The 18,236-nt window shown below is 44.8% G+C and overlaps 1 protein-coding gene across 12 annotated transcripts in view; it reads left to right on the top strand.

Moving 5' to 3' along the window:
- The first annotated feature begins 944 nt into the window (after positions 1 to 944).
- Positions 945 to 18,236, top strand: part of GRIA3 (glutamate ionotropic receptor AMPA type subunit 3) — a 198,910-nt gene continuing 181,618 nt past the window's right edge. For 5 of the 12 annotated variants that reach the window (XM_053375003.1, XM_053374998.1, XM_053374999.1 and 2 more), the window contains exons 1-2: positions 948 to 1,811; positions 4,471 to 4,629. In XM_053375003.1, the coding sequence (XP_053230978.1) occupies positions 1,721 to 1,811; positions 4,471 to 4,629 (250 nt within the window). In that variant the 5' untranslated portion in view covers positions 948 to 1,720. Of the gene's footprint in view, positions 1,812 to 4,470; positions 4,630 to 18,236 lie in introns of all 12 variants that reach the window. The other 7 variants (XM_053375000.1, XM_053375002.1, XM_053374996.1 and 4 more) reach the window with 3 other exon arrangements.

Raw genomic sequence — 18,236 nt, 5'->3', positions numbered from 1 at the left:
ATGCATGTCTACCAGAAAGAAGCTCCACTGTATCTAAGAGGAGCTTATTTTGATATAAGCATACTTGCAGAGTGGTGACCTGATCCTATGCAGCAGATGGGGTTGGGCACCTTTGGCCCTCCAGATGCTGCTGAACTACAACTCCCATCATTCCCGGCCATTGTCTATGCTTGCTGAGACTAATGAGAGATGTAATACCTAGAAGCCAAAGGTTCCCCACCCTTGCTAAGGATAAGAAGGGAGGAGTCCCATTGTTGTTCAATAGGGATTACTCCCAAGGAAACATGTGTACAGAGATTGCAGCTCATCCTATGCAGCTTCCATCAGAAAGATAAAAACCTAAGAAGAGCCTGTCTAGATCAGGCCAATAGCCCATATAGTCCAGCATCCTATTATCACAGTGGCCAACCAGATACCTGTGGGAAGGTGACGGGGAAGACCCAAGCCTAAGAACACTCTTCCTCCCACTTGGTTGCAGGTACTAGACTCCATCTCCCATCTCCCTGGTCATTGGCTAGGCTGGCTGTAGGAGAGCTGGACTAGCTGGATGGCACCCTGTTGGCTGCCCTGGTGACTTTGGTGTTCCTTAGACTGTACTCCTTGGTCCAGGTGTATGAACAGCGGAACAGCCTTGAGGCATAGGTGCCTTGCTCCTGGGGAGAGCAGGAAGAGCCTTAGCTTGGTGATAGAGCACCTGCTTTGCATGCAGAAGGCCCAGAGGTTCAATCCCTGGCGTCTCCAGGGAGGGCAGGGGAAATGTCCTCTGCCAGAAACCTTGGAGAGCCGCTGCCACTCAGTGCAAACAATGCTGAGCTAGATAGACTAAATGAATATGTTTCCTAACACTCCTCACCCCCACTTTTCCGTGTGCTTGCCTTCCTCTCCCGCAATCCCTCTCTCCCCCCCCCCCACCTTTCTCATCTCCCCTTCGTGCCATCGCCCTGTCTCTTGGCTATACCTCCCTCTTTTCTTTCTCTCCCTCTCTTCCTTCCTTCCTTCCTTTCTCCCCTCCTCCTCCCAGAGATGGAATGCGAGAAAGAGTCAATGCAGCTTTAAAGGGGCCAGCTTTAAAGGAAGGTCCACGTGAGCCTCGGTGTGTTGCCATTGATCGCATCTCCCGGCGTTGCAGCAGCAGCCCGCCTGCCTCTCTCTCTCACTCACTCACTTGCCGGTGAAACTGACACACATCGAGACGCCGCGTTTTGCGGGGCTCTTGCGGCAGTTCGTGCGGGGAGCCTGAAAAGGGGACGACCCGCGCTCAAGCGGCAGCAGATGAAGTTTGAGCTGTGAGCCCCCGCGTGGCCCGATCGGGGGCGGCTCGCTCTTTGGGTGGGGGAAAGGCAGGCAGGCTAGCGAGGTGGGGGCGATCGTTTGCTTGGCTCGCCCCACCATCTTTGCGTAGGGGAAGAGGGGGAGAGGCAAGCGTAGTCCCAGCTCGGCTGCGCTGCAAGCTCCTCCAAGCCAATGAGCCTTTTCAGGCTGGAGTGAAGAAGGGAGGAACGAGGGAGAAAAGGAGGGCGAAGAACGGGAGGGAGTGAGGGGAGGAAGAAAGGAAGAAAGGAAGGAAGGAAGGAAGGGGGTCTTACTTCTGAGGCTCCCCACATTTGCGCCGATGCCCATCTGGTCAGTTTCGTCGTAGGGACTGAACTGCAGGGGCCGAAGAAGAACCGAGCGAAACGAAAACTAGACGAACAGAAGTAGGAAAAAAAACCATATTAATATGGGTCAGCCGGTGCCTCCAACTATTTTCCTCATGCTGGTGGGGCTTCTGGGGGAGTCGCTCGGAGGTTTTCCAAACACCATCAGTATAGGTAAGAAGCTCCTATCACTTTCCAAAGCGCCTAATTTTTTATTATTATTATTATTATTATTATTATTATTATTATTATTATTATTATTATTATATTAGCGCTTCAAGGTTATACTGAAAGAAGATTGAAAGAAGTCGATGATAGTAGTGGCGATGGGGGGGTCGACCTTTTCATCTCAAACTCGTGTACCCCACTCCTTTCCTCTTTCCACTCCCCCACCCCACCGCCACTCCCGCAAGGATCCCCCAAGACAGGAGCTCGCTAAAAGAAATTGTCATTTGCTTTAAAATTAAAATGCAGCGCTGCATACCTTTGGACAGATTAATAATGGGTCGAGGGTGGGCAGCGCTGGGACGGAAGCCTGGATTGCGGTACCATTATTAACAGTACTATGAGACTTGCAGTCTCATTTGAAATCGTGATTTATTTATGTTAAAGACCCCACCTCTTGATTTGATCGTCGATCGGGGTGCTATTCTCGTTAAAGAATTATCTGTAAGCCCTCACCCAATGGAAAAGCAAAACTTTCACTCATCTCCCCCCTTCCCCCAAGAAGGGGGCTAGAGAGGCTCCGTGTCTTATCACTCTATTTACCCCCGTAATCCACCTGAATCCAAAACTTCCTCTCCCCCTCTCTTTCCCTCCCCACTCAACAAGATTCACCAGGCACGTAACTCTGCCGTTTAATGGAGTACGCTTTTGTAACTCGCAGCTCTTCTAAAACCTCTAAACATTGTCTTGTTTGCAGACGCGGGAGACGCGGGGGGGGGGGGGGACGGGACGGTGTGTGAGTCTAGCTGATGGACCCAAATGTGCCAAGACTAATAGGACAAAGCTATCGGAAATGGCACAACCATCCATCGGGTGTCTCGTGTGTGTGTTGGGCTGGCATGGAGCGAGGTGGGGGGGGGAGTGGGGGCGGTTGGAGCGGACAAACGGACAGGCAGATGGCTAAAATAATCAATTCCTTGTCTGCCTGCATATGTCATCAAACGAGCGTTGCATCCAATGTATTTAGGGGGGGGGCTGTTCCGCGAGTGGGAGTGCAAAGTTCCCTCCCACTGGGGTTCTGGGGCATTGAGAAATGCCAAGCCGTGTTTAAAAATAGCGTTGTATTCATTTAGCGTAAGGCGCCGTTTTACCTCGGTTAGGGTTCCTCCCCCGCCCCCCTTCCGTTTGCGGCTGTAGCCTTCCCTACACGGCTGCAGAAGGAACAGGCAAGGGTGGTAGCGATACATAGGAAGCTCCTTTGAAATGCATCCCATCGATGCGCTGGAAGTCAGGCCATTGGTCCATCTGACTCACTGCCGTCTACACTGGCTGGCAGTGGCTCTCGAGGGTCCTTATTCCAGCCCGACCCGGAGATGGTGCTGGGGATTAAACCTTGGACCATCTTGCGGCTGAAGCAGATGGTCTTTTTGTTTCTTCATCTCTGGGGGGAGGGGGATTGACTCCCTGCCCCCCGCACAATAAAAATAACAAGAATAAGTTCTGTTTGAAGGGTCCACCCCAATGCTTTCTCCTTCACTGCTTCCAAGGCGAGATCCGTGCCAGTCTTTGTTGGGAAGACCTCTGTGCGCATTGCTGTTCAAAACTTTGTCCGTGCATAACGTGTGTCTGCTATGTGTTGCTCCGGGACCAAAACAGAACGTTTTTGAACCCTTACCTGGAGCCAAGACATATCAAGCAGATTGACCCTAAAACCCCTGCAGAAGCCTGCTAGCCCCCAGGCTCCATAGAGCCTTATGTTATGCATATCTGATCTTTATCTGTGTTTACTCAGAAGTAAGTCCCACTTAATTCGGTGCGTGTGTGTTCTTGGGTATATCTACACCATAGTTTAAGCCCGTAATCACACTGCAATCCTGTGCCCTCTTATCTGGGAATTAGCTCCATTGAACTCTGGATGATTTACTTCTAAGTAGGCATGCACAGGATGGCAGGGTTAAAGGTCCTTTCCTATGCATGCCTGCTTGGAAGTAAGAACCAGTTGGGACTCCTTCCAGGTAAGGCTGCAGTCGGGTTTCTGCATCATTACCAGGGAACAAGCCCCATTGAATGTAGTGATATGTGCATTTAAGTAAGCAAACATAGGAATGGGCTGCGCATGTTTAGGGTTTTTTTTGGGGGGGAGCCATAGTGATATTGGTAGGATTTGTTTCAGCTTGCTTGTTTAAAGTATTTGTTTGCTCTGAACGTGAAGCCCTAAAATGATACCTTAAGGTTTTGTTGTGAGCCACCAACATATATGAGGCATATAGACTGCAGGCACCAACTGTATGCATACCTGTGGGTTAGGAATAAGCCCCACTACACTCAGTGAGATTTGCTCTGGAGTAAGCATAGATGGTATTGGGCTACAGAAGCCCAATCCTATCCCTGTTTTCTTGGAAGTCATTGGGGCTTACTTCTAGGTAAACATGCACAAGATTCCACCTTGCAAGTGAGATAGAGATTGTGTGTACATGTTTCACATAAACCCTAGTTGTAAGCTGCATTATATGTTTGAATACGTAGCTTTAGATGTGGAATATAGTATTTTTGCTGTGTGATGTTTGGTAATAAGCATCAATTGCATAGCATATTCCCAACACAGTTGAAAATATGCAGGTTCTTTTACCCAAGCAAATAAACAAATGCTGTTTCTTCTGCCTTACAGGGGGACTTTTCATGAGAAACACAGTCCAGGAGCACAGCGCATTCCGATTTGCTGTACAGTTATACAACACAAACCAGAATTTTACAGAAAAACCTTTTCACTTGAACTACCATGTTGACCACCTGGATTCCTCCAACAGTTTTTCAGTAACAAATGCATGTAAGTAGCTAGCTGGATTTTTCATATTATAGCCGCTGCCTGTTTATAGACCGATTCCCCAACTCCACCGTCCAAACACATTATCTCCCTCTTGCCCTGAAAAGCTATCTAGAACTGCATATCATGTTTGGTAAAACTAGATTGCAGCAAGACATCATTAATTGCTCTTGCAGCATTTTTAATGCATGTTACTGTTGGGATCATGAATATGGTTTGGCCTCCCCCCCCTTCACAAGCACACCCCCCCCAATAAATCTGATGGAAGCAATTCCAAGTAAGACACATTTTCATGTGCCTCTGTTGCTTTGATGCGGAGATTATAAGCAGCATTTAGCAACAGCATGGATAGGAGTGTGAGCAAGTAGGTGGGGATTATTTCACAAATAATGTCTCTCAGGAACAAAATGTGGAGGAAGCTTTTTGAAGTGACCTTGAGGGTGGCAGAGGCAAATAGGCTTACTGGCCTCCTTCTGCCTTAAAAATAGCATTTCTTCTTGCTGAGAATGCCTTGATAAAAACCAGTGTGACTGTGCAAACTGATGGATGCCCTAGGAACCGAAGGGTGGGAGGAGAATTGGTGGAGAAAGCTTGACAGTCTGGAGAAATTAGCACTGCAAATGCATGTGTGTTTTTCATAGCTCTTGATGTTTCACAAGAGAAAAAGAGTGACTAGAGAGGGAGAGACTGAGGCAATCAGACAAGGAATGAATGTAGTATGGTCAGGGAAAGCAAGTTAGTTCTGCATTCTGTTACACTGCAGCCTGTTAGAAGGCCTATCTTAATATTTGGGCATCTGTTTTTGTTTGGGAGAGGGATGACGTTTACAGCAACAAGAGCATCTCTGGCTGTATGCCAGCCTCTAATCTTAAATCCAAAGGAGCTGTTTAGGGAGCAGACAAAAGGAGGGCTTTTTAGTTCCAGTGACCTTCCACACTGAAAGCTTAGTTGGTGTCTGATTTCAGACTTGGATTATTTGAACACCAGACAATTGGGTATACTGGGGTCAAGGGTACATTTCGCAGACTGGATGGTGGACCACACAATTCCAATTGTGCAGTGCTGGTTTTAAAATGTAAGGGGTTCATATCCTGCCCCTTCCTCCCAGAGGTTCAGGGTGACACAAACCTGGGTCTCCCTGATTCTAGTCTATGGACCTTACAGCCCAGGGGTGAGCCAACGTGGTATCTTCCAGGTGTTTTTACACTGTCAGCTCCCAACAGCCCAAGACAGCATAGTCAATGGTTAGGGATGATAAGAGTTGGAGTTCAAGAACATCTGGAAGCCATCACTACACCATGACAGCTCTCATGCCCTGCTGCCAAAAACCACTCTGTATGATGGTGCTTTAAAAGAAAGAAAGAAAGAAAGAAAGAAAGAAAGAAAGAAAGAAAGAAAGAAAGAAAGAAATCCTTACTCTTAAGCAAATAATTCAATTTGTTATCATGGTAACATTTGTGTAAAATGTTTCCCCTGGACCTTCCAGTTGAACTGGTGATGGTGGTGTGTGGGAGAATAACATGATCCTATTGCAAGATGTCCCAGAGACATGAAAATTATTGGGCAAGGAGCTTCGAGAATATGTGAGCTTAAGTTTTAAGAAAGCCTTTTTCTGCTGCACAGACCCTTGTAGGGAGGCTCCTAGTTGTGCAATTCCATCCTATTGGTTTATGTTTTGTTTTGTGTAGGATTTACAGTTCAAGCTCTTTGGAAGTTTAAATAAAAATTCCAATAGTCCTGTTTATAATGAAGTTCCCAGTTTTTTAAACCAGCCATTGAAACTGTGACAATAACAGCAACATATGTGTGAACCTTAGCAGGATTTTTTTTAATGCTATGGAAAGCTACATCTGCTGGTTTCTGCAATGTTAAAGGCACAAGAGCAGGACACACTTGTTTCTCTGGTCAGTTGGCAAGTACCCCCGCCCCCCCAATAAAACCCTATGTCTAGATTTGGAGTTTTATTTTAATAATCCTGTCCTTCCCGAACAGCTCTCTTAACACATATCTGAGTAGTAATCCTTAATGAATGTAATCCCTTCAAGAGGCCCTATCTCAAACATAGTTTCCTTTAAAATATCAATTATATGGATTTAAACTAAAGGCACTGTACTTTTATGATAATTGGCTATTAACTACTTTCTTTTTTTAAAAAAAACATAAAACTGCTGCTTGGATCCTATGAAGGGTGCCTCAAGGTGTCCTTTTAATGGCACAGATTATTATTATTTGTGTTCATGATGCTATTGGAACAGTCCTGAGTGATCCCACATCCAATACTGTTTGTACCTACAAATGTTTTGGAGCAGTCTCACTGCTTCATTTACAACCAGCACATGTTCTGTAACTTCCTGCTGAAACCTGTAACATTCTATACACCACCCTTGTTGCTCTATAAGCCCTCAGGTCAGCAATAACGTGGCAGCATTTGGGAAGCATCACAGAAAAACTAACAGAGCAGAATAAATCCACCACTGGTGCATTTATATTGTGGCAAAAGCATGCCATCCCAGTGTATTTTGGCACCTGAAGCAAACCGCAAAATGGTGCCCACCCCTCTCAGGGAAGAAGGGGGTGAGTGAAGATCATCATCAGGAACAAGGGGAAAATAAAGATCTACAAGAGGAACATGGGGGGGGGGACCAGCAGCACTTCCTATGAGCCGAGACTGCTGTACAGGTGCCTTGGGGCAGCTAAGGAGGAACACACCACAGTCATTGCTGCTACCACAGCAGCGAGTGATGTATTCATTGGAGGCTGGATCTACTGCCCCTGTGAATCCTACCACCTGAAGCAGTCTCCTCAGCTTGCCTTATGGGTGAGCCAGCACTGAAAACATGTTGCAGAATAAACCTTCAATAAAACTCCAGAATCACTTGCAAGGCTGGTTTAAAACACTTGTCGATCTGAGATGGAAAATAAACACTATTCCTTCTTCTTTCGGTTAATGAGGATTGTGCACTGAGATAGATATATAAAACCTCCAGGTTCAGAGGCAGTATGCCAGTGAATAGCAGTGAGGGTGGGCTATTGCTTTTATGCTCAGGAGCACATGACTGGTACCCTCTTTTCTGAAGCTTCTAAAGGGGGATCTGCAATAAGATATTGCTAAGTTGAGAGCTCCTGCACTTGTGGTCTGCTCCGTTCCAACCAGCCATGCCGCCTCTCAAGATTGCCCATTCCATTTGCCATCTCTCTCCAGTTTTCTATTCCTCTACCAGCTGATGCTTAACATCCTGTGGCCATGGAGCATTCTCATCCCTTACTGAGCTGACGTGAGAGGGCATTGCACTCTCTTAAAGCCTTCCCTCCTAAACATGGCAGTACCATGCTCCTTGGATGGTGCCTTGTAGCCTCCTTCCAACAGCTCTTACAGCCCAGCTGGTGCCAAGCGCATTGCTCTGCTTTCCTTTGGACCACATCGGCAAGGTCGAGGGGGGTGTTGTGTTGTCTGGGCAGCGCAATACCTCTATATGCACTGCCCAGGCTTGCTCCCCAGGGACGTCACTTCAGTACTTCTACTGCAGTAGTTTGACTTCACTCCCAGAGCTACATTCTATTGTCTCTTGAGAAAGATGCCAATGTGGCAGTACCTCTTCCTTTTTTCAGTAACCTCATTTTGCCTACATACCCATTGTAACCAGATATCACTATTAGCTTATATAATGCTGCTGCGCTGGATGACTTTGGGGTTTGGCTGAAAGGGCTCTTATATTCTTAAAATGAGGGTAATTATAAGGCAGAATGATTACTTTGGATGCCACAGAAGAGCAGCAAGGGGTCAATTATTTCATCATTAGGTGTGTGTGTTTGTTTTGTCTAACCCCCTTTAAAGCTATTCTCGATATTTGCCATGGAACTCCATGCATTAATTGTGCCTGGAGAGAAGCAGTTCTTTATCTTCACTCTCCTGAATACTACCAATCAGACTGGAATTGAACAGTTTATTAAATGCTCAGGAGCATATATCATGCATTATATTACTTGTTGCAGCAGCGCTTGATCTTCCTGAATGCATCCCTAATCCAATTAGAAAATAACATGGTAATGCCAAGGTGTATTTCTCCTCCACAACTGCATATTTTAACATCACTGGAGCTGCAATTCTTTTCACTAGGACTAAGCCCCACTAGGTGCACTTAATTTTGAGTAAACATAGAGTTGCAGTGTTGGTTGCTTGTTACTGCCCTTATATGTCCATACATGTGGTTAGTGTGATCATAGGGTACATTTGATGCTTGCTTATGGCAATCTAGTCTGCTTTAGCAATTAAGCATTTGGAAAGGAAACCAAAGCATGCTTATTTTTCCTCAAGTTGCACCCTATATTGGACCATGAGTTCCATCCAGGCCAGAGATGAGAAGCTACAGACTTCCAAATACAGCTGAAATCCAATTCCCATTGCCCCAGCCAGCATAGCCAATGGTCAGGGCTGATGGGAGTTGTGGTCTAGCAAAAGCATGTAGTGCCATAAATTCCCCATCACTAATCCTAGTCCAGGGACGTGGTTGGCACTGTGGGTTAAACCACAGAGCCTAGGACGTGCCGATCAGAAGGTTGGTGGTTCGAATCCCCGCAACAGGGTGAGCTCCTGTTGCTCGGTCCCTGCTCCTGCCCACCTAGCAGTTCGAAAGCACATCAAAGTGCAAGTAGATAAATAGGTACCGCTCCAGCGGGAAGGTAAACGGCATTTCCGTGCACTGCTCTGGTTCGCCAGAAGTGGCTTAGTCATGCTGGCCACATGACCCGGAAGCTGTACACCGGCTCCCTCAGCCAATAAAGCGAGATGAGCGCTGCAACCCCAGAGTCGGCCACAACTAGACCTAATGGTCAGGGGTCCCTTTACCTTTACCTAATCCTAGTCCAATGTCCTGCTTTAAAGAGCGGGCAGCAGCATCCTTCTGGGAAGCTTAAGGGCAAAACACAAAATAACCTTCCCCTGTTTGTTTCAAGCATCTGATATTCAGTGGCAAACTCCCTCAGATCATGGGTGTCTCCACAGCTTAAAGTTGCTGTTGGATACTTTAACTTGTCTCTGGAATTCAGGAGGAATGACTGTGACTTGGTGGAAGAGCATGCACTTTGCATGCAGAAGATCCCAAGTATAATTCATAGCACCTTCAGATAGAGCTGGGGAAGATCACAAACATTGGGAAATCACTGCTAAGCAGTGTAGGCCGTGCTGAGTTAGATGGATCAATGGTTTGACATGGTATAAGGAAACTGTCTAAGCCATTGTCATATCTTCTGTCAATGGAATTCCATACATGCCTTTTGAAAAGAAGTTACGTTTCTTTATTTGGCAGTAGACTTGCAACAGACTATTCAATGCAAGTGGCCCGGTAAATTTGTATCTGATATGATATGTGAAGGTAAACATTTTCTCTCCCCCCCCCCCCCCGCATCCTATTCTCCTGGAGCATCTGTGGCTACGTCCACAGAAGAAAGGGTAGGGAAAAGTGACCTTGTCTGGAATAAAAAGCTCAGTTGACAATGTATTACAGTGGGTGGAAATACATTATTTGCAGTCCTGCCCACTGAACACTGAAGTCTTTGCAGCTACAAATAAATATCCAGAAAGGCCACTACTATTCTCAGATCTGAAAGTAATTTGTCTCTGTAAAGTCATAATGCTCATGCATACAAATATGCCCTAGTTCCCCAAAGTGTATACAAATTAGCCACTGCCAATCCCTTATCCTTATTAATGAGCTAATGCTTTTTTATGTTTTGGATACATTTTCCTACAATTGTGTGGCTTCTCTTGGACAATCACCTACCCTCAAGGGCTACCATGTGATATTTGCCTTTGATATTTGCAACTGAAAATGAAAAAGTTGCAGTGACTCTACCGTGATTTGGGGTTTATCTGCACTGCAGATTCAACAGACTGTTTAGTCCATCCTTTCCCAACCTTGCACCATTCAGGTGTTTCGGACAAATCAGCTTTAGCTAGTATAGCCATGTTCCCTTCAGCACCAGCTTCATGCAGCCCATGCCCATGGGGGTTGTATTCTCAAAGATCTGAAGACCACCAGGTTAGGGAAGGTTGGTAGTTACATTCCCTTCCTTAGGGGACTCTGGGAAATATAATTCTGCGAAGAGTGGCTGGGGGACAAACTCAGTGCTTTACCAAATTACCTTCCTTGGGTGCAATTAGAGTGATAGGTATAAAACCAATATAAGTTTATACTATAAATAGAGCCCCATCATAGTGAATACTGCAAGGGACAAGGTGGTCGGATTACTATTATTCTTTTATCACTGAATTCTATAATATGTTTTAAATTGGGATGGTGCTAAATGTTCAGGTCCTTGGTTCCTATTTTGTTTTAACCACCCCTTTCTCTTTCAGCTGGGGCACTTGTAAAGGTATCAAGTGGTATATTGTTCTTCCTAAAGACATTTGAAGATGTTTTCACCCTAATAGTTTCACTATTTGATCCTAGGTTAAAATCATCCCAGGTTATTGTTGTGTGTGTGTGTGTGTAAATTTGATTCCCACTGGGTTGTTAAAATGCCTATAAAAATATTTTGCATTCCAAAGAAAGCCAGATAATTATTGCTGTTTTTATTTGTTATTTTGCTTTTTAAAAATAATGCTACCTTGTTTTCAGTGTTTGCTTCTATCAGTATTTTTAAATGGATATTTAAATGACATGTATTTTTTCCTATGGAGTGAGCAATATATAAATTAAGTAAATAAATTTATTATTATTATTATTATTATTATTATTATTATTATTATTAGCCACCCAGCCACCCAGCATAGAAAACCAGATGGAGCCACTCCATCTGGCTCAGCATTGCTTACACCAACTGGCAGTGGCTTTTCAGGGTTTCAAAACAGGAGTCATTCCTAGCCGTATCTAGAGATGCCAGGGATTGAACTGGAGATCTTCATCATGCAAGGCAGATGCTCTGTCACTGAGCTATGGCCCTTCCTCCCTGAAGAATCCAGGTGCAGTGCTCTGCTCAGTGAAGGATCAGTCAGGGATGCAATGGTCATATGTTCCATCCACAGCAACCCTGGAAGATGGCTAGCCTCCTGCTTAAATACCTCCAGCAAATGATAGCGCCCCCACCCCACCCTGTCCCACAAGGCAGTCTGGTCTGCTATTGAGCAGTTATTAGTGTTAGAAAGTTTATTGTTTGACTGAAATTTCCTTCTGTACAACCTTCACTCTACCCTCTGGTGTAACCAAGGGCACTTTCAGGGTGCCCAGAGCTCTGGCACTTAACAGGGCGTGTCTTAAGGGCTGGTCAGCTTGCAGTGTCATATAACTATAAACGGAGATCTAATCTAGATTTGCGAGTGTGGAGGCAGAATGATAAGGAAACATTTATACCAGGAAGATTGTCCTAAGGTCTGAAATTATGATCTCTTGAAACCATTTTCTAATTTGATCAAGGAGGAAGAAAACTCGTTTCTTATGCCGTATCCAGTTTACTGCAACCTGGTGCACATCTGAGGTAGCATAGACTTACCTGGGGAAACAGGGAAGGGAAAATGGGCTATTCGCTAAAAGGTATCATCTATTTTCAGAGGCAGAACCACTCTGATCTCATGAGATCGTGTGTGTGTGTAAGCACTCCCCCCTTTTCCAGTTAACTTGCTACATAAACCTGTAGTATTTTGTCTTGGCATACCATGTTTCTTATCTTGGTGTTAACACCTATCTGGGGATACAGAGGAGAGATGCTGTACTGAGCTGTAGCTCAGTGGTGGAGCATCTGCTTTGCACAGATCCAGCCCCCAGAATCTCCAGGTAGGGCTGGGAAAGTCTCCTTATCTGAAACCTTGGAGAGCCACTGCCAGTCAGTGTAGGCAACACCAATCAGATAAGCAAATGCTCTGTTAGCAATAGTGTGACCATTCTACAGCTTTGGGTTCTCTCTCTTCCTTGGGGAGTGGGAAATGCCAAATGAAGCTGCTAACTTGCTTTGCAAGTCTGACGAGTGCATAAGTCAATGTAAGCAGGTGGATACAGAGGCATTGCAGGGTTCAGCTCACATTTGAAGTGAGACGTCTTTGTTGGAGTATATTGAGACAGAGCAGCTTAAATGCATAATTCCATCCCTAGCATGTCTACCTGTGTGTGTATATATATATATATAAATAAATTCCCTCTCTCTGAGTTTAATTCAAAACCTCCAACGGTGTCTTTTACTGTTAGGTTTTCAATTATGTTTAACGTTCTGTTGCTCCTATTCCCTCAAAATAAAGCACTGCTGGTGTCTTTTTCTGTTCTGCTCTTGTAGTGCACTACACTACATTGCTCCAGCCACTGCAGTGTCAGCTCATTAGCACTCAGATCGCATATTCTCTCTCTCTCTCTCTGCACTGTCATCGCAAAAAAAAAAGGGCTGTTGTACACCTTTATGGTCAACAAATGTGGTCTTGGATTACGCACCATGTGCAGGGGATATTTAGAAACCCAAGCCTTGGGTTACTTCACCCACCCCGCTCTGGAATTTTCCTAGGGAAAAGGGTTAGCTTTAATACTTAAAACCCTGCAAGAAAATTGGTTGATCTTAGTGAAGGTGGGGCCTATTTTTAAAAGCTTTAGTTGCACGATGCAGATGATCTCTCATCAACAGCTAGCCACCTTGACCAATCTTCAGGCCACCCTCTATTCTCATTCCTCTTATTAAATTTCCTTGTAGGTATCTGTTGAAAATCTTCAGCTAGCCCACAAAGAGAGATAACAAATGTTGATCTGTCTGCATCCTAGATGCAGATGCCATGGCATTTCCTCCTTTGCCAACCAAAGGGAAAAAGAGCATAATTACCTAATTATCCTTGTTTGCCGAGATCCATTTAGATGTTTGTTTGGGTGCTTCTCATCAAATGGGGGGTTTTGTAGCTTTTCTTCACTATTTCTACTCAGTGGTGTGGTGTGTTTTCCCCCCTCTTTGATTCGTTTTCAAGCATTCAGAGGGATGGGGTTTTACAAAACAAAAACTTGGCATGTTTTGATGTGGTGAATAGTATTACAGGACATGATATGACCCACAATTTGGAGAGATCATTTAAATAAGAAAAAAAATGCCTTTACTCCCTGCTATGTGCATCACTTTTCTTGTCTGTTGCTGTTCCTCATTTTCTGTTTCCACTGGACAAACAACTTGCTTTCCTTGCCTCTGGGTGTTCTCTCTCTCTCTCTCTCTCTCTCTCTCTCTCTCTCTCTCTCTCTCTCTTTTAAGCCAGCTGGTAAAGCAATGATGATGCAAACTGGTCATTTCACTGCTGCCCAAGATGCCTCTGTTTTAAGGGAATTAACAGAGGAAGGGGAGGAGAGAGAGAGGACAGGGCTAGCAGTTGAAAGTGCAAATCACTCTTAAGTACATCAAAGGATGGCCCTCCCCACTAAGACACTCTAATGTGGGTTATGTTTTGAGAAGCTCAGTTTATATAGGGCTCCTGTGTTGTCCCAGACATCCAGACACCGGCCAGATTGGGGGCTTCTGCTTAGCTTTAAATGATAATGGCATCAATTAACCCAGTCTTTACGTTAGTGCAGGTGTGGTGAACATGTGGTCCTCCAGCTGTTGCTGAGCTATGCCTCCCAGCATCCCTGGCCATTGGCTATGCTTGCTGGAGCTGATGGAAGTTGTCCATAAGCATCTGGAGGACCAAAGGTTCCCTGCACCTGTTTTAGTTAGTGCCCTTCTCCTCCCTTACCCTCCTGTACTGCTGCAGTTACAATTAGCATGATGCTCCATGATTACTTCTCCTCCTGCTATCTGGATCTCATTAAGTTTCTGACCAATCTCTGGCCTCGCTAAAGATGAATTCATAGCAACAAGAAGAAGTGGTGACAGGTGCAAAGGCTTTGATACAGATGAAGCTACCCTTAAAGTCAGTGGTTCATAAATCTGTCTGTCCATGGACACACTTGACTGTAGCTACCCACCTGTAAAATACAAACAAGGACTGCTGGTGTGTTGATGACCTGTGAATGACTAGAGACATATTTTCAGCATTTATATACCGTATATTGTCCCCAAGACTAAATTCTCCCAGGTTACACTCACATCATAAATTAAAGCAGTGCTATGCCACTTTAACAGGGACGCAGGTGGCACTGTGGGTTAAACCACAGAGCCTAGGACTTGCTGATCAGAAGGTCGCTGGTTCGAATCCCTGCGACGGGGTGAGCTCCCATTGCTCGGTCCCTGTTCCTGCCAACCTAACAGTTCAAAAGCACGTCAAAGTGAAAGTAGATAAATAGATACCACTCCGGTGGGAAGGTAAACGGCATTTCCATGCGCTGCTCTGGCTCGCCAGAAGCGGCTTAGTCATGCTGGCCACATGACCCAGAAGCTATACGCCGGCTCCCTCGGTCAATAAAGCGAGATGAGTGCTGCAACCCTAGAGTCGGCCACAACTTGTCCGAATGGTCAGGGGTCCCTTTACCTTTACCTTATGCCACTTTAACAGCCAGGCCGTTCCCCACTCTAAAAAATTCCTGGGAGCTGTAGTCTGTTAAGAGTGCTGCGAATTGTTAGGACTTGTACAGCTTACACAGCTAAAATTACCAGCACCCTTAACAAACTACAGTTTCCATGATTCTTTTGGGGAAGCCATGACAGTTAAAGTGGTGTAAAAGTACCTTAAATGAATTCTGAAGATGTTCCCCCAGTGTTTTGCAAAGGCCTGGGCATCTGCTTGTCTTATTATTGACCATCTGCATCTGAGAACCTTTTCAGTATGTTTGATGCAAAATGTGAACTGCATTTCTCTAAGATGAGTATGGCCAGTAGTGCTTGTATTTTTACTTCTTATGTTTTGAGTATTCTTCACTGGAGCAGAAAGAGCCTGAGTTCTTACTTAGACAAGAAGCCTGGGGACTTTCATCCTCTGAGGTCTTTGAGAGTTTTATTTCCCATTGACTTCAGGAGGAACAAGACCCAAGCCCACTGGGAATATTCACATGAGAGGGCTGCAACAGCAAGCCAAATCTTTGACAAATTTGATACAGAAGACAGCAGTTCAGATCCAAGGGAGCATAGAGAGGCATGGCAAGCAAGGGGAAAACAGAGTGCTCAACATAAATGGCTATTTTAAACTGAAGGTTTAGAGTAGGGAGAGAGAATCTCCCATTTGAATAAATAGCAGGAACCTGCATTGGGACTTTCGTTTTGCAATGGTAAGTAATGCAGGTCTGGAGAACATTTGGCTTTCTTGATATTGCTAAAATATCCCAGCAGGTATGGCATGATGGGAGTTACTGCTCAGTAATACATGGAGAGTCAACTGTTCCCCACACCTGTCGAAAAGTGTTTAATTTTTTTGTATTTTTTAATGCATGCACAATGACTGATCAAACTAAGCTTACAATTTGAAATTAGAGAGTTGTGAGGGACCTTGGAAGTCATCTAGTCTAACACATTTTGGCACATAATGGTATAAATAATATAAACAACAACCCCTACACAATGCAGGAACGAAAATGCGCAGTGCAGCCACAGCATCGCAGAAAGATGACTGCCCAGACTTTACTGATATATCTCCAGCAAAGGACAGCCCACCATGTCCTGAGACTAATGTTGAACAAATCTTACTGCTATAAATTTCTCCTAAAACTTATCTGAAATCTTTCCTTGCAAGCCTGCTCCATCTACCTTATGACAATACCTGTATGGCAGCCCTATATTTAAACACAGCTGTAATATTTCCTCTTAATCTTCCCTTCTCCTGCCTAAACTTACCCAGCTCCACCAAGCCAACTCCATAGGACTTAGTTTCCAGACGTCCTCACTATTCTAGTTGCCCTCTGCTGGACACGCTCCAATTAGGACAATGATAGGGAACTTGTTGTCTAACAATATCTGGGATGCTAATATCTCCCATCATCCCTGACCACTGGCAGTGCTGCCTGGTGCTGAAAGGAGTTGGCATGAAACATGTTTATCTACCCTGAGTTAAGGGAAGGGTCATGATTCAGTGGCAGAGCTTATGCTTTGCATGCAAAAGGCTGAAGGTTGAATCCCTAGCTTCTCCAGCTAGGGCTGGTAGAGATTCCTCTCTGAAACTCCGAAGAGCCTTTGCCAGTATGTGCAGAAAATATTGAACTGGATGAACCAGTTATATAATTCAGCATCCTGTGTTTGTCAACAACTAACCTTTTGACTGTTACAAATCCCCCGCTTCAGTTGGGACCACACAGGAAAATAAGATTGCCCTAGGTAGGATCCATTAGTTACGACAAGTAGATGTATTGGCTTGATTTGGATCCAGTGAATATAGTACCAAATAATTACTAAACTTTTTGAAGATGACACTACCACTCATTTTTATTCTTCTTAAAACACCAACACTAATGCACTTCACATGTTTTGCCTATTGGGTCACTGTGTAATATGACCTTCACCTGAATACTCCCAAATTGAGTGGCTGATTTGAAATAAACAAAAGGCCAGAAAATTGGAACAAAAGGGAATTGCAGTCACATGGGGAGAGGGACCAGGTAGGTGACCACAGCTTCTCCTCTGCTGCTTCTCAGTTTTGCTATATTGATTGCATTTGTTTTGAAGCTGCCAAACTTCTCGTTGTCTAATTAACTTTGCTTAATGTCAAAAGAGCAGCCCTGTCATCAACCTCTTTCACACATCTGAAATATCAGGCAATGCTAACTCTGGCTTCAAGGTTGACATTTTCATTGCAATTCAGATTAGGTCACCCTTGGAGAAACTTTAGATGAATATAATTAGCAGATTGAGGAAGTCTCCTGCATCGAGCCACCATGGGATATTTGCTTTTCTCAGCATGCATATAATTTAATGCTTACCAAAAGGGGAGAGGGAAAACGCCAAAAATGTCACATCACAAGTCAGCATACTTCCATTCTTCCTGTTACTTGTTGGAATGTAGAGACATTAGCTCTCCTTCTACCTGCTAAAATTTAGGTCCTGAGCAGTAGGTTTCCTTTATAAACACTGTGCCAAATGCATGGGAAAATACAGTGGATGCCCTGTGCAGCTGGTCTCAGGGTTCACAGAGTAGCTGGACTGGAACACTGTTGCCATATATTGGCAGGGCAGCTTAGTCCCCATGCTGGGAACCTCATTTTGTTAAAGGTGCTGAGACTTATTGTTAGGAGACCCTGAGGGAGCTTATTGAAAAGAGGGATTGATTGTTCAACCACTCTGGAAACTGTAGCTCTCAGTGAGGGAAAGGGCAACTCTCAGTACCCTTAACAAACTACAGTCTTCATGATTTTTTGAGGGAAACCATGACTGTTTAAAGTGATATGATGGTGCTTTAAATGTGTAGTGCAGATATGGCTTTAGCGATTTGGTAAATCAGGGTCTGGCTTAGAAAAGGCATGTGCAGTCAGTACCTTGGACAGATCACTGTGTGAAAGCTGGCTGAAATGTTCTTACCCAAGGCGACGAGCTACTGATTCAGCAAAATGTATGTACAGGCCTTCAGAGGAACTGTGTGTGTCTTTCTGGGGCTACTACCTTATTCTACATTCATTGGAATGTTGGGGGCTGCCTTGGGAGTGAGTTTTCTAAAACAATATCCACTGGCTTGGAAGGATGAAGTATGTGATAGCAACCCGGCAAATGGCATGCTGTCCACAATTCATAGAATCATAGAA

Source organism: Podarcis raffonei, chromosome Z (genome assembly GCF_027172205.1).
Source record: "Podarcis raffonei isolate rPodRaf1 chromosome Z, rPodRaf1.pri, whole genome shotgun sequence".
NCBI lineage: Eukaryota > Metazoa > Chordata > Lepidosauria > Squamata > Lacertidae > Podarcis > Podarcis raffonei.
Note: the sequence above shows the minus strand (reverse complement) of the source record. Positions and strands in the feature narration are given on the sequence as shown.